This window comes from Protomyctophum parallelum (genome assembly GCF_964188405.1).
Source record: "Protomyctophum parallelum genome assembly, chromosome: 14".
NCBI lineage: Eukaryota > Metazoa > Chordata > Actinopteri > Myctophiformes > Myctophidae > Protomyctophum > Protomyctophum parallelum.
In genome coordinates, this window is record NC_139709.1 from 39,210,791 (window position 1) to 39,226,931 (window position 16,141).

The window sequence follows — 16,141 nt, forward strand, 5'->3', positions numbered from 1 at the left end:
AAAATCCTGTCAGGATGTAGAATTATTTTTAATCTGATCTCAGGTCCGAATACTTTTCAGAAATGAACGGCAACATAACGGGTCTTGACCTAAGCTACATTTTCTTGTAAGAGCTACTTCATGTTTTGCTGAAATACGACATCATTCATGTGTGTGTTTAATTGCGCTGTGCATTGTGCCATTGTTGCCAATGCCATTCGTTCCGTGTTTAAACTGAGCCAAATGCCATGCTGTGCTGTGCTGCATCTCCATTCTACCCTTCAGCAATCCATTCTCGCCGGGGAAGGGGGGGGGGGGGGGGGGGGGGGGGGGGGGAGTGTTGTTTCCCAGCTCCCCCGAGGATGATGCAAGAGCAAAATGGCTGCCGTGTGATCGCGGTCAATAAGACGTGGGCGTTTAAAGCCGTTCTCTCTCACACCATATACAATATATCTCCGTCTCCGTCGGGTGGAAAGCTAAGAGGTTTCCGCCCCGACTATATATTGAAAGACTACGGTTACAGCACTCGTGTTTTTCATGGCCACAGCTCGCTATACTTGGTGTCTGCGCTGTTGATGATACGTTCAATACAGTGTTCTGCTAAGTGCATTTCACACTTCCATCCTCACTCACTATAGAAGCAGGCCTGTGTGGACGCAGTGGTTCTGGGGTCCGGGCGGGGACCCCTGGGGTAGCCTGGCTTGGCCAGCCTCATATGTAGCATGGACTGGAGTCACTGAAGCATTTGTTACGCTGATTGGCTAGATGGGTCTGTCTGTCAAGGCAACTACTAACGCCCACTTTTCATGCTGCCTATGGGCAGAAGTCCAGACTCATATGTGGGGAGGAATCTCCAGTGACTCCACCCTATGAGGCCAGGTCAATTTGGGGGATCCTTGACACGTCAAAGTTTGAGAATCACTGGACTAAGGAAAAGGTAATATTGTTATGGGCTTTTGGTATAAAAACACACAGAAATGAGAATTTGCCCATTTTTTTTGGCCTCCATTGTTTTTTTTTTTTTAATAATTTTTATCCCATGATTTTGTAACCCATTTTTCACCCCTGTGTCAATTATCTAATGTGATCCTGGGCTCTACACACCCTCTGCCAACCTGGGGAGAGCAACGGACTTGAACTCATGCTTCCTTCATGCCTGAGTGTCCAAGTTGCTCCTTTACACCTGACAGGGGGGAGTTTTTGGCCTCCATTGTTAGACGATATGATGACCACGTCGTAAACGTATTTACGACGCCTTTAAAGTCTCAAACTTGCATTTAGGATAGCCTGTAAGGAACCTTACAACACGATCTTTAACTACGTTCCCACCAGTGTTAATTCTGTCGACTACAACTATGGCGGAAAATGTTCGTCGTCTACCTTTTTTCACTGACGAAAACGTAATAAAAACTAAGCTATGATGACTAAAACTGTGACTAAATATATTGACAATTTGATCAACGAATTATTATATCTCGACGAAAATGTTCGGGACGGACACGTGCAGAAGATAACCAGCAGAACTAAAAACCAGTTATTGGTGTCACGCTCCGAAATTACCTGATCTACAAGCTCACACCGCTCTGTGAGCCTGTAGATTGTCTATTTTTGGCACAAAGCTTAATTAAGACATTACAACACCATCAAGGCCTGCCAACAATAGATTTTAGTCGACTAAATTGTGTTAACTAAAACCAGACTAAAACATTTCAGATGACTAAAAATTAATGTGAGGGTTATAAATGGAATAAAATTCCATTCATAACCAAATCAAGCTTTTGTGACAAAATGAACACTGGTTTCCACACCAATAGAATACCCATCACAGCCAACGGTAACATAACACAGAGCTCAACATTTAGTGAAGAGACGAAACACGAACAAGCAGGCCTGTCTCAGTCTCATCGTGATTAAGTTCAAATCTATGAGCAGTCATCAGTGTAATGGATGCACTGTATAATCACTGCATCATTATTACATCTAATAAAACTGTTCCACGACATACTGTACATCCTTTATCTGTCAAGAGCAACTTTCAACGTCACAGCATCTCAACGAGCACAAATTGCCACTGTGCACCATTGCATTACATTTTATGTAATGCATGTTTTTTTCTTAGGTTTCCTTTCATTATGTTGGCCACGTTAAGCCTGCAGAGAGATGTGAGAGAAGGTACGTGGCATTGTACGTGCGTTCTTGCGGTTATCAGAATAAATGATATTCCTTGCCAGTGTTATCTCGGCGAGATGGTGAAAATGAAAAACAAAGAGAGAGGGACACAATAATATAAGAAAGGCTAGTTCTGGGACACTGGAAATATTGTTACCGTATATACTTTGTGGTTAAATGGGGAAATTGTGGAAACTCAATATCTCTCAATCCGACGGCGTTTCAAATGATACAGCTCCGGTCCAGTACTTGCTTAACCCTCTTCATTTCCCTGTGGAAGCTGAAACTATCTGCTGCATCTCTCTGGTCCTATCCAGAGCAGCGTGCTAGCTGTGGGTCGCCCCAATTTTCATTTGCCAGTCAGTGCAGGATTCAATTTCTCCGTCGTCACGACTGATTTAAGTCATTTGGATTTCACAGAAGGCAGCATGAATTTGCGAAAATAGCCTCTTAAATCTTAACAGTCTGGGATGTTTCATAATAAAAAACAAAGCTTAAAAGCCTCATTCTGTGATTTCTTCACCTGGGTTGGCAGCATGTAGAACAGCGGGGACAATATTAGGTGACATTCACACCAGAGCTTTGCTGCGATTAAAACGAAGTGCACTTCGTTTGGCAGGTGTGAAGGCTCATTCAAATTCTAATGCGTATCAAAGAACGGCATTATACTCCGAGCAAAAACGGGGGTTTCGCTTCGCTTCCAATCGCACTCGATTACGATTCGGTGCAGGTGTGAATGCATATTTTTTCTACAGCATTCAGCCACATGGAAGTGCATGTTTTTTTTTACTTGTCGAGAGGAGATATATAGGCTAATAGAATCCTGAAATAATGTTCAGTAAAGAATTACTGCATGCCAATAGCAATGTGGCTGATACAGACTGGAAAATAATTGAGTGTGTATTATGATCAGGCTATTGCACCCCAGCTAGACTAATGGAAGATGCCAAATGCTTTCAAACATGGATACAAATCCTCTGCCAGTGCCAGTACCCAAATACAACTCTTACTAGATATCACAACTTGTGACATGCGCAAGCACACACACACACACACACACAACACATATATGCCTGTGCACGACATGTGCGCGCGACACACACACACACACACACACACACACAGTAACAAACAAACAAGACCTTGGCTGTCCTGGAACACCAGCTGACAGGTGCTGCCTGCGTGAGTGGCTACCATCCACCATTCCCACAGCCTGGCTGCGGTGGGGGGGTGTGTGCTATCCAAGGTCTCTGTTTGGGGCCTCACCACCCTCTCACCTCTCCACCTGCTTGCCTCCCTCCATCCCTCCCCCCCCCTCCCCCCCCACCCTCCCCCCCTCTCCCCCTGACTCATTCGGATCGATCCCTCTACACCTCTCTCTCTCTCTCTCTTGCAGGCACTTTTCTCCACTGACACTGTTTATTTCTCTCTTCTCTCATCCCTCCCTCTCTCTCTCTCTCTCTCTCTATCCCTCTCTCTCTCTCTCTCTCTCTATCCCTCTCTCTCTCTCTCTCTCTCTCTCTGCACCTGTGACTGGATCACAGACACACTCAGTCTTTCTCTGCCTTCCTGCTCATTACACCCCACAGGCCCTGGGGCACCCACTCCATCACAAACAGAGAGAGAGAGAGAGAGAGAGGGGGGGGCGGGATGAGCCACAACTGTGATGAGCCACAACTGTGCACCTGGCATGGATTTAAAACCTCCAAAAACTGCAGGTTCCTGACCAAAACAATGGAATCAGAGAACCTTAGAACAGTGATGAGAGCCTAGTGATGCCTATTCGGTTTCGGCCAAAATAGGCAGAAAATATATCACCGAATAGTGTACGCAATGAATGCATTCAAAAGAGCTGAATAAATGTTTTATGGACCCATAATAGTGATTATTATTTAAGTTAAGTTTTGCCATAACCATTTATTTTGCCATAAATCAGGTAGCTTTAAGGTACGGCCATGCCAACAATGGTAGGAAAAAAAGATAGCTATATTCGGTATTCAGTTTCGGCCAAGAATTTCCCTTTCGGTGCATCCCTCTGTTAACTTTCTTTGTATTGCGCTTTGAATCATGTCAAATCAAATTAAACAAGATGGAGGGGCTACAAAAAACGTCACAACAATCTAAGTATCTATTAAGTTCCCACGATGCAAAGGGTTTAAGTTCTACCTCATTATAAAAGCTGAAGGAAGCTTTGATGCACAAAATGTGAATATTTATATGTTTACATAATCGGCTGATGTGTTGATTAGGCTAAATCAGCATTCAGGAATTCATGTGTGAGTATAAAAACATGGCAGGGAGTTCTTTCTTTCCTTTTCTTTATTTTCATCTCACTAATTAAAACATCAAAGTGTATGAGAGAAACCGAAATTGGAGTAACATATTCAGCAAGACATTTTGTGATTTCTTCCACATTGTGACGTTTTTTTTTTCCACTAACCCATTAAAACCGGAAAAGCATTTGTCATTTCAGACTTCTGCGTTGGCGATTTAAAAATAGCACATATACAACCTCGCATCTGCGATTTTTGAACATTTTTGAAAAGAATCTTGAAAGTGTGCAAACTATCAGATTCAGAAGGCATTCATAGAATCCGCCTCAGGTCCATTCTGGACGGGAAACCCTTTTGGTGTTTTAAGCATTATGTTACGCTTTTAGCTGTTGAAAAATAGCAGATCTATAAGCTTATAGCGCGGCACCGAGTGCCGCAATATATTTTTTTAAATCATGAAAATGCAAATCTTTGAATTAATATTCTTTCAGAGCGAACGTTTCTAACTCAAATCTTTGGGTCCCTGGAACAATACATTTTCAGATGGGGGTCGGCGGCCAATTACATATATTTTTGGGGGTCCTTGACATGAAAAGGGTTGAGCACCACTGACCACTTTAGAAGCCATTCTAGGAATCAGTCTCAGGTCTTAACGTGTTAATTAGTGAGGAGATCCGTGCAGTCTCCCGCAAAGACCAACGCTGTGAGGGAAGTGATGGATGACGCTTGGCGTCAGAGCAGCTTTGATAAAGAGTAAAGGCCACAAGTCTGTCATCCACGATGTCTTTTTGGGGGAAAGGATGGCGCGCCCATCTCTTCGGTTACGTAAAGCTCCAGCTGGATGATGAGGACCAGGCCAATTATTAATCTGTCGAGACACTTCACAATTTTTTTTTACTTATCTTCATGTAAATTGGTCCTCTCTCTCTAATGCTCAATTTAAAAAAAATTGCACCATTTCCGTTCTAGTTCTGCTCTGCGTCTCAGAGGTGGGCTGTGGATAGCTCAGAAACCTATCAGTCTACTGATGATATCGTACGGTCTTCTATCTTATTAAATGGCTCTGTGTAGTAGGAGGCTAGCCGTCTATGACAGGCAGGGAAAGATTTAGGACAAATTAAAGGGTGAGTGTACCCGATCTGCATGCCGATATGCGGCACTCTCTCGTTCCTCGGTGGGTTGGGGGGGGGGTTGAGAGAGAGACAAGCGAAAACAGCTGATCCCACAGCTCTACTGAACATCACTGATCGGTCTCCCTTCATGAGAATGTTAATCATGGCCCGGAGCGCTGGCCTTGCGGGCCTAGGATCATGAGTAGCCTGTTCGAGTCCCGTTCACAAAGGTCTTTGCTGCATGTCTCTGCCCATCTCTCTCTCCCCCCCCCCGTTTCCCATGTCCATCTCTACTACAATCTATAAATAAAGACAGAAAAATCCCCAAAATATTTAAAAAAAAAAGAGAGAGAGAGAACGTTAATGATGTGCCATCTTTATAAACGGAAGATTGAAAAAAATGCACTGACAGTGATCAACACAAGAGAGCGGTGTCTTGAGATATTCCAATAGCACACATTACAGAGCATGCAGGATGTGTGGCTGATTTAGTGATCCTTTTTAGCGATACATTTGCACTCGTCCCAGCAGAATGCAGAACAGACCGCTGGCAGTCTAAACTGAAGCATGTGGTTTTTGGTTAGAGCCGATTGCCGGCGCGATTGGAAAAGATGGGAATGGAAATTGGTCGGATTTCCATTGTTTTGTTCTCCGTGACAGTAGACAGTCTCTCCCCAGTCACAGCTTGATCTCCATAATTCTATGCAATGTTGCCTTTCCCCTCTTTTCAGCGCTTGTCTTTCTGCCACATGCCAATCGCCTTTATCCCATTCTGACCTGAGATCAGATTCTAAAAATGTCTTCTACGTCCTGGCAGTTTTCTGAAAAAGCTGTGTTTCTATGTCAGTCGTTCTTCGATTTTTCAAAAATAGCAGACCCACCCCACTTGTAGATCTGCTATTTTCCGATAGCTAAAGCATGACATGATGCCAACACCAAAAGGGGTTCCCGTCCAAAATAGGTTATTTCAACCTCTGCGTGTCTCTCTTCTCGCTACATCAATGCAACATGAACAACAGTGACTAGCGATTGAACAAAAATGATGGCATTACAGGGAATGAGCCGACAGACAGGGCTTCCTGGAGCCGCGGTGGCAGCGTGTGCGATGGAGCAACAAAGTATACAACGCGTGTGATCATTGGTGAAGGGACCGAACCAAATGGGTGGCGTGAAGAAGCACGCGATGCATGTTGTGGTCTGGAGCTCACTACAGGTATATATTATCGAGTACAACACAGACGGGAGTATATTTTGCACAATGGGGGCTGCAGAGATGGTGTCAAAAAGGTATATAGGGTTTCAGTGGTTAAGCCATTTAGGCCTGAGATCAGATTCTAAAAATGTCTTCTACATCCTGACAGTTTTCTGAAAAGGCTATGTCAGTCGTTTTTCGATTTTTCAAAAATAGCAGATCTACAAGCTCGTAGCGCGCCACTGAGTGGCGCGCTACGAGCTTGTAGATCTGCTATTTTTCAATAGCTAAAGCATGACATAACGCCCAAAATGGGTTAATTTGCAGGCATATATAACTCCCCGTTTCCCCCCCCCACGGCTTTGAAGATCCCTGGAATAAGGCATAACAGAACTTTGATGCTATGAAATATCCCCCAGCCACGAATATCTCAAGTCAATAATTCTGATACAGTGAAATATCAAGTATGAACACGGTCAGTGGGGAAATATCTAGTGCAGCTTTGATTTTCCTGTGAACTCTGACTTTGAAGCATGCGTTAACCCATTCTGACCTGAGATCAGATTCATACGAGGATTCCACTGGACACACACTGGTCTGATTAACCCATTCTGACCTGAGATCAGATTCTAAAAAATGTCAGTCGCTCTTCGATTTTTCAAAAATAGCAGACCTACAAGCTCGTAGCGCGCCACTCGGTGGCGCGATATGAGCTTGTAGATCTGCTATTTTTCAATAGCTAAAGCATAACATGATGCTGACACCAAAATGGGTGCCCGGTCAGAATGCGTTAAAGTGGTGAAAGGCATTTTCCCCCCCCTGATATTCATTGGTGTTATGTGGAGGGGAGGAGTTGTCTAGCATGCAAGGTTATACTTTAGAATTTTTCATTAGTTTGCATTTTTATTTCATTTTCAGAACTTTACTTTTTACTTTCGTTTTAGTCATTAAAGTGGGTTTGCTAGTGGGGAGAAAAAAAAATGTAGTCCAATTTGTATTAGCTTTAGTGTTAGTGACAGTTTTAGGTTACTGGAATATGGGGAAGTCAAGGACGAGATTCAAAAAGGTCAGAACAATAATTGAAAATAGCAAGTAACGTGATTAAAATCAACTGCATAATACAAAAGAAAATGTCAAATAATGGCCAATATATCGGCCAAATCTACAGAACATATCGTTGGGCTCTATCTGCAAGCTTACAGTCCGCCACAAATCACAATGCTATAACAAGTAAGACGCGCAAACGCGGGAAGCGAACGCAGCTCGTAAATGGCAATAACAACAATTAGAATAAATTACATACTTTTTTAAGGTTTTCTTTTTAAAGTTCTCTTTTTTGTGTTTTTTTAAGATTTTATTTTGAAGTTAAGTTTTTTGAAGTTAAGTGTTTTTAAAGTTTTTTACTTAAGTTAAGTTTTTTCTTTTTCATTTTAAGTTAAGTTTTTTTTAAGTTAAGTTTTTTTAAGTTTTTAAGTTTTGCGTGTGTGTGTTTTGTGTGCTACAGCTGCGCCCTCTGGTGGCGGGCGGGTGGTGTAACAGCGGGACACACACAGACAGACACACACACACACACACACACAGACATGATCTGCAGGGTCTCATAGTTAGTGCTCACTGAGTTCGTAATGACATTTCCAGGCACACCGCCACTTGCTGGTTCAAGAAGTTTATTTTAAGAGGGGTAGCAACGTTTCGGCCTTTCGGCCTTCTTCAGGCATCTGCCGGGTCTCTCCTCCTTCCTCAAAACGTTTGCCGTTCTGCCAGGACCTATACGCACCTTGCTATGAAATTGAACCGGGTGTGCGGAAGTCATCCCTCGAATAATGACATTTCCAAAATAGGGACACCAGGGTTAAAGTGGTTTACCAGATGAAAGTGGGGTCACTTCAACTGATGGGAGGTAATCCACGTGTTCCATTATCTGTAGTGTGTGTTTGAACGTGCATCAGAGAGAGAGGCCCAGACACAGGAAGGAAATCAAGATATGGAGCGAGGGAGGGGGAGAGAGACAGAGAGAGAAGGAGAGACAGAGAGAGAGAGAGAGAGAGAGAGAGAGAGAGGGAAGAGTCCTGTATCATGTAATTATGGATCTAGCGAAGCTTGGACTTAGAGAGACTCCATCAACCTCTGATATTGGAGAGGGTGAATGATACTGAAACAAGCGTCCGTGGGTGCGTGTGTGCGTGCGTGTGTGCGCGCAGTGCGTGAGCATGTGACGGTCTAAAGCTCACAAAGTCACTCACTGCAAACAGAACTGTTATATAAGTATTTTATATCATCAACCTGGCTACACTCACATATGAATGACCACAGCCAATAATGTAGTCACCTACATTTACAATCCTACAAAAAATATATTATGTGTGTATGTGTGCGTGCCTGTGTGTGCATGTGCGCGTGCCAATAGTTTTAGCCGTGAGTGTGTATGGGTGAAGACTTAAATCCATTTAATGTTTCAGGCTCCCCAGAAAAGAAGAAACAGTCCCAATTGCAGTAGCTCTCCCACTAATTGAAATTAGACTGTTAAAGCATTTAGTCGGACGGTAGAAAATGTCTCCCCCCTGGTTTCAAAGATCTCACCCCTCCTATTTATAACAATAATAGATACTAATAGCAAGTCTAGCAAGTCCTAGCAGTAAATCTAGAAACTATAAGGGCTGTATTTTACGTGTCTTAAGTACCAAATCTTATTACTTAACTTAAGACCTGGAGGCGTGATCAATGCCATGGATAAAGGCGCTATATAAATGCACCATTTACCATTTTGGCTATTCTGAGTGGCCAAAAAGCATTACGCAAAATACAGCCCCATGACTCATATGCCATTTGTCTTAGTGTTTAACTAATGTGACGTAAGATGTTCTGTCTTCTACTGTCCAATAACCCAGCAGTGGAGCTCTGCTTTCTTTCAACAGATGTGAAAATTCCTCACAGCGACAAATGATGACTTGGCTTTGTTCCACACAAAAAAAGAATACTTCACAGTTCTCTGAGCAAACAAAAACAAACAAGAAGCTGCGTAGTGGCGTAGCCGTGAAAATGCAAGCTGTGATCTCTCCACCCACAAATAACCAGCTGCCGTGGAGCAGAAAATATGAAAAACTTAAAGTGAGAGAAATGGAAGGAAAAAGGGGGAGCGAGTCGTTCATGTTGTCGTTTATGCTGAGGAATCACTCATTAGAGCGAGGGAATGAATCACGGCGGAACCACAGACCAAAGGCAGCACACACTGCGCAGCATCAATCTCCAGTGTTTTGTTCCATTGCTTTAACAGTTTCCGTGCTTTGAATGGATTACTCCAGGTTAATGTCGCTGCCATATCGGACATACGCGAGTTTTGTTTTATGTGTTTAATCCGCCGTAATGTAAACAAAAAAAATAAAATTCTTCTTCGCCGCGGAGAAAGAGAGTAGGTGCATCTGTTGTGATAAAAAAAAACGGAAATCGTCACATGCTGTGGGCTGCTAGGGCTTCTGGGAAATTGAGGCCAATGTAAACGAATGGGGTGCAACGCCTCATTAAGACCAGTCTTGTGTGCGTCTTCCGGGTGCACCAAGATGTGGATGCTACACTCGGATCATAACAAACCAGGGGAGCTTTTTTTGCTGGATTTTCGCGGATTAAAAGCCCAAATAATTCAGCGTATGCTCTAAAGGTAATACAACAATCTCGGCAGTGAAGGGGGGTTGATTAAAAGTCCGGTAAATCGTTTTCCGCAGTCAAACTGTTAAAGTCAAAACTGCTCCACCGAATGAAAATCTGCTCAGAGATTGTTAAGCCAAACACTTGAGAATCTCGGGCTACCGCATTAAGGACGCCAACACTAACAGCATTGTTGTCTCTGATCCCAGTACAGCCACCTGAACAGTCAGTGACTATGAATTGCTACGAATTAAACAGGAGATACTGTCTAGGCTTCCGTGCCGTGATTGAATCGTTCGAGGCACTCTTTTGTGCTCCACTCACTCAAACCTCAAATTAAAATGTGGAGCATAATTCCAGACCATTCAAGGGCCTCGTTGTGTATAATTCATGTGATTGTGAAGTTATGCACTGTTATTTTTGTCTACCTGTGCTGCAAATGTTTTACTGTTGATGCAAATCAATAAACAATAAGATGTCATCATCATCATCTTTAAAACTGGTGTCCATATTGTGGTCATTATAGGTACAATATTCTGGAATTCAGATTGTTGTGTGTGCTGTGGTTCTCACATGGTCAGGGGACCCCCAGAGGTCCTTGAGGGCGTTCCAGGGGGTCCCCAGCTAAATGACTGATAGATGCTTAGCGACCAACAAGTCTGTAACTCAGTGTACAGAACCAAATGGAACCAAAATGGACCCGTAAAAACCAACTAAAAAGGTTTGAGAAGTGCCACTAGCTTATATAACACGACATGCTCCCAAAAAGCCGTTTGAAGGTACAGGTTGAACAAAACAAAAAAGGACAGCAATGAACTCACCCAGTCCGGCGGGGATCTCGGGGCACGGCGGCAGAGGCTTGGGCGAAGGCGTGTGGTCGGCGGGGGCCTGCAGCGTGGCGTTGGGCCGCGACAGGTTGTAGTAGTAGTAGTAGTGGTGGCCGCCGCCGCCGCCGCTCCCCGCCGTGCCGTTGGCGCCGCCGCGGGAGCCGTTGCGGCCGCCGCCGCCGTTGGCGTTGAAGCGGCTGAAGAAGTCGAAGCGCTGCGTGTAGACGTCCAGGTACAGGATCATCATGATGAGGAAGTGGAGCAGGCAGAGCACCAGGACGCCCTTACAGATCCGCTCCAGCGTGCGGCCCAGCATCAGCCGGGTCATGGCTGTGGCCGCGGGGCCGGCCGGCCGCGGGGGAGGGGGCCGCCCCCCCGGCAGGCTGGCGCCCGACGACGGACGACGGAGGAGGAGGACGACGCCGGCCACACAGCTGGCGCCGCACAGCTGGCGCCACACGGCTACGCGCATGCACTCATCCAGACAGGACCCCACAGGCCCGACCTGACCTGACCGACCCCACGCTACGCTGCGGCGCTACGATCACCCCCTGCTGCGGCTAGATCCTCCGCGGGGACATGTGTGCTCCTTGGCAATATACGGAGGAGGTGTGACTTCTGCAGGGGGGCGGGGCATGCATGGATGGTCACCGATCACAGGGAGTCATCGAGGGCCAGCGGTTCTGGTGCTCGGTTGCCTCTGGTCCGGTTCTGATGACGGCCACATGATCAAAACCCCACTGTGGACACACTGACGGTCACTCTATCCATCTGACTGACCCGGGGGGCTGATGAGAAGGCCTTACAGGGTCCCCCCTGGTCCAGACCCACAGCTGCTCATCTACACGTACTGAAGTCAGTTGGTTGGTGTCCCGCAAACTTAAAGTCAGTCCAAATGTTGGTGCTTTAGGAAGGAGTAGCTGACCTGAGGTCTGCGGTGGTCCACTGCTGCCCAGCAGTCATCAGTGCTGGGACCTCCTGATGAGTCATTTGGAATGCCTCTGCTTTAATCTCCCTCCGTGTGCAGTTGGTTGGCAACCCCGACAACTAGAAATGAAATGGAAAGGGAAGAGATTAATTAAATAAATCAAGATAACATTAAATCCATCTTACGCTGACTGCTCATGTGTTCAACTATGAGGATGGATAGCTTTGTATAAAAGAGACACACTGTTATAACTGCAATAACATTAATTACTTATTATTATTTTTTACGTCAAATGAAGCATGCATATAATGGAAAACAACCACATATATTCCAAAAAATGTACACAAGAAATGCACACGTTAATTATGGCCAAACATTTTCTGAAATTTTCAAAACGTGACGTGTGTTGTGAGGTTGTAGATGGGCTATTTTCACTATTCGTCATACAGACTACACAACTAACATAAGGCTTATGTAGAAAAACAAATTCTATCTTCAAGGAATTTTTACACGTACACAACAGCAACGGCAATGGAGAGAATCGAATGGACACAAACAAATAAGCAGCCTCGGGTAGGGCTGTTGAGCAAAACTGACATGCCAAGTCAATTTTCCAGCCGAGTGGCTCAAAAAAAGCAGTTATAATAGAATGAGACAACAATTGGGACACCTCTTATCTCCATATTTTAACTGTTGGGTGTTTTCTCGTAAAATAACACCATACTACAGCAGCACACACTACACACTACTTTAGATACTTTTGGATTTAAGGTTTGGACATGAAGTTTCATTATGTTACCATTATCTGATGACGCCGATACCGATTTTGCAAGGTCACTCACACCACATGCTTCCCTCCAGTAGAAGCATACTAAAAAAAGTATGGCAGCATAATTTACAAAAAAATCTGCTCATGATAATTGCAACTAACATTAAGTAAATATGATGAGAAGTTTATTAACCCATTTTGGGTAGGAACCCCTTTAGGTGTTAGCATTATGTTATGCTTTAGCTATTGAAAAATAGCAGATCTACGAGCTTGTAGGTCTGCTATTTTTGAAGAATCGTGAAAAGTGACATGAAAGTGTTTGAGAACGACTGACATAGAAAAACTGCTTTTTCAAGAAAACGGTCAGGATTTAGAAGACATTTGCAGAATCGTTCCCAGGTCAACATGGGTTAATGAGGAGTCTGCGTAGCACATGCACGTGGCACGCACGCACGCACGCCTTGAAGACAGGACAGGACAGGACAGTGCAAATAGGGATCATCTCACAGGTCTTTCTCCTCTGGGAGGGAGGAGGACAAGGACAGGTCACAAACACGGACACACTGCAAGGCCAATAAGTTGTCGGAGGGGAGAGAGAAGTCTGGTAACAGAATATGTAGAGCTGTTTTCATGTCTGTGACCTCTAAGTTGATATGTATTTGACTGAGGAGAGGACCCCCATCTGACAAGATGTTGTGCCAAGGACCCCCAGAAGAGAAGTAGTATGTAAAAAACAAAAGTAATACAAAAGTAAATAATAATAATAATAAAAGAATAATAATTTAAATAATTCTTCGATATTTTCTGAACTTTTTAGCAGATGCACAAGCTTGCAGTGAGCTTGTCAAGCTGCTACTGCATATTCTTTTGATTAGTGAACGTATAAAATATGGATGAGGTGCTGACGAGTACTGGCATATCTTTACGATAGAATATTCATTCATGCAAGACTATCACCATATTCACACCGAGTCCATTTTAGCTCTCGCGTAGACTACCGCTTTCTAATCTTTATCACTCATGTTTAAGTCATGCTATAAATAGCCACATGTTTCTATATAATTTCTTTCACAGCCGCTGTTGCAAATGACATAAGTCGAAAAAAGGTAACGCAAATTGGCATTGTACATTCAGCTGGTCTCCGAGCTGTTTGCAGAGGCATGACGCAGCACAAAAGAACACGCATTCAGCGATTTGCCTGATGGCCGGTGTATGACCAGCGAGCCGACTGCCTTCTGCTGCGTGGCTCTTTTTCTCCAGTGGACCGCACAGCATATGCACTGCCAAGGCTGAGCCTCAAGGGGTGTTACCGTCTCATTGTCTGTCTGCGTGCGTGCGTGCGTGCGTGCGTGCGTGCGTGCGTGCGTGCGTGCGTGAGACACTGGTGGGAAAAAGCACTCACAAGTATCAATACTGCAATGTAGGAAATACTATTACAAGTTACAAGTAGAAGTCCGGAATTCAAAATGAATTTGAGTAAAAGTACAAAAGTATTTGTATCAAACTGTATTTAAAGTACAGTAAGTAGAAGGGTCCCATTTCACAAGTTTTCAAATATAAAAAAATCTTTTGAAACAAGCTCACAATGTGTCGCATTGCGATCTTGTAGATCAGCTATTGTCAAATGTTCAAAATGTTTGTTTTGTTTTGTCATATAATGATCAAAATCTACAAAGTCAAATAATTGTTATGGAGTCAAATTTAACTCTCAGATGTACTGAAAATTGGAAAGTAAAGTAAAGTAAAAAATACCTCAAGTACAGTACTGAAGTAAAATGTAATGTACCGTACTTAGTTACGGTACTTAAAACCTATGCGATGTGCGCGAGCGCGCACACACACCTGACATGCGAGTTCAGGAGAGGTGGTGTTTGTGCTGACCAAGGGAGTGGAGTGCACCGCATCACAGATCACACTCACCCTCAACCCTGGATTTAGGTCAGCTTCATATTCCCCACGGTGCCACGTTCTGCAGTGGCACTAAACATGCTGGCATGCAATGTACCATGGTGGAGCTCCAATGTGTACCATGGTGGAGCTCCAAAGTCTGTCTGCAATGTACCATGGTGGAGCTCCAAAGTCTGTCTGCAATGTACCATGGTGGAGCTCCAAAGTCTGTCTGCAATGTACCATGGTGGAGCTCCAAAGTCTGTCGGGCAGCATCGTTTCAGCCCCAGCCTTATTACTACTGCTCAATTGTGGCCACTTGACTCCCAGGTTAATCTCCATGGGGGGGAAATACAGTTTCTGGTGCTTGGGGGGGGTAGCTAGTCATGGGTTAATAATAGTACCAAGTGGTTGACCTTACGATTCCGAGACTACATTCCAATATCTAGACCCACTCAGATATCAGCAGGGCTCAGGTATAGAGAAGAATCAGAAGGTTCTTGCTCCAGGTTCGATCCCCGACTCCTCCTGGCTGAAGGCCATTACATCTACAATTTAGGCATTTAGGAGACACTCTTAATCCAGAGCGTAAGCAAGAACAACACATGGTTATACATCAAATACATAGAAATAGTCATCTAGGATCGAGAGTAAACTAAGAACCTAGCGTCCGTCTAACAGTACAATATATGTACGATAAAACTATACACTGTGCTATTGTATGTCTACAAAATATGCTATAAAAAAGTAATATCACTTTAGCCTTTGCATACGCCTGCAAGGTCGTCGATCCTTCCGAACATCGGAAAAGTCTTCCGCTTTGAACAGGCTTTCCTGTTCATGTATTTTATTCATGATTGAAGCATTGCTAAATAAAAAAGGTAGCCTACAGAGGGCCAGAGAGAACGCTTGGTATATAAACCATGGCTGGTCAGCTGTAAACCCAGGCCAGTCATTCACTCAAACAGTACTGCTTTCTGCTGCTTTATTCCTTATCCGCCATTTTTCTTTTAATGAACGCCCTACTTGATCACACTACAGCGTCACACAAAAGCATCAAAAGTAGCAGATCTGACACTTTTGCATTTGCATCAGTTTTGGACATTATGAGGTTTCCACCCGACAGAAACGATATTTTTTTACGAGGAGAATGAGATGGGGCAGACAGACAGAATACTAACCACCCTTTTGATCCCTTTATTTGAGGATTTCTATAATTCACCTAAAAGTCCTTTTATTACAGCAATAATGGTGTGCCAATTAAAAAATGCTATGAAAATGTTTGAAGTAGAGCCTTTACCGTCTATCTTTATTTAATACGTTTCTAACACTGAATGGGGAAGGCGAATGAGCAGACTGCTGA

General features: G+C 44.0%; 1 protein-coding gene across 1 annotated transcript in view; it reads right to left on the reverse strand.

Moving 5' to 3' along the window:
• Nucleotides 1–12,221, reverse strand: part of b4galt2 (UDP-Gal:betaGlcNAc beta 1,4- galactosyltransferase, polypeptide 2) — a 176,412-nt gene extending 164,191 nt beyond the window's left edge. Inside the window, exon 1 of the mRNA XM_083782225.1 lies at nucleotides 11,189–12,221. Coding sequence (XP_083638351.1) covers nucleotides 11,189–11,666 — 478 coding nt within the window. The 5' untranslated portion in view covers nucleotides 11,667–12,221. The remainder of the gene's footprint in view (nucleotides 1–11,188) is intronic.
• Nucleotides 12,222–16,141: the final 3,920 nt, after the last annotated feature.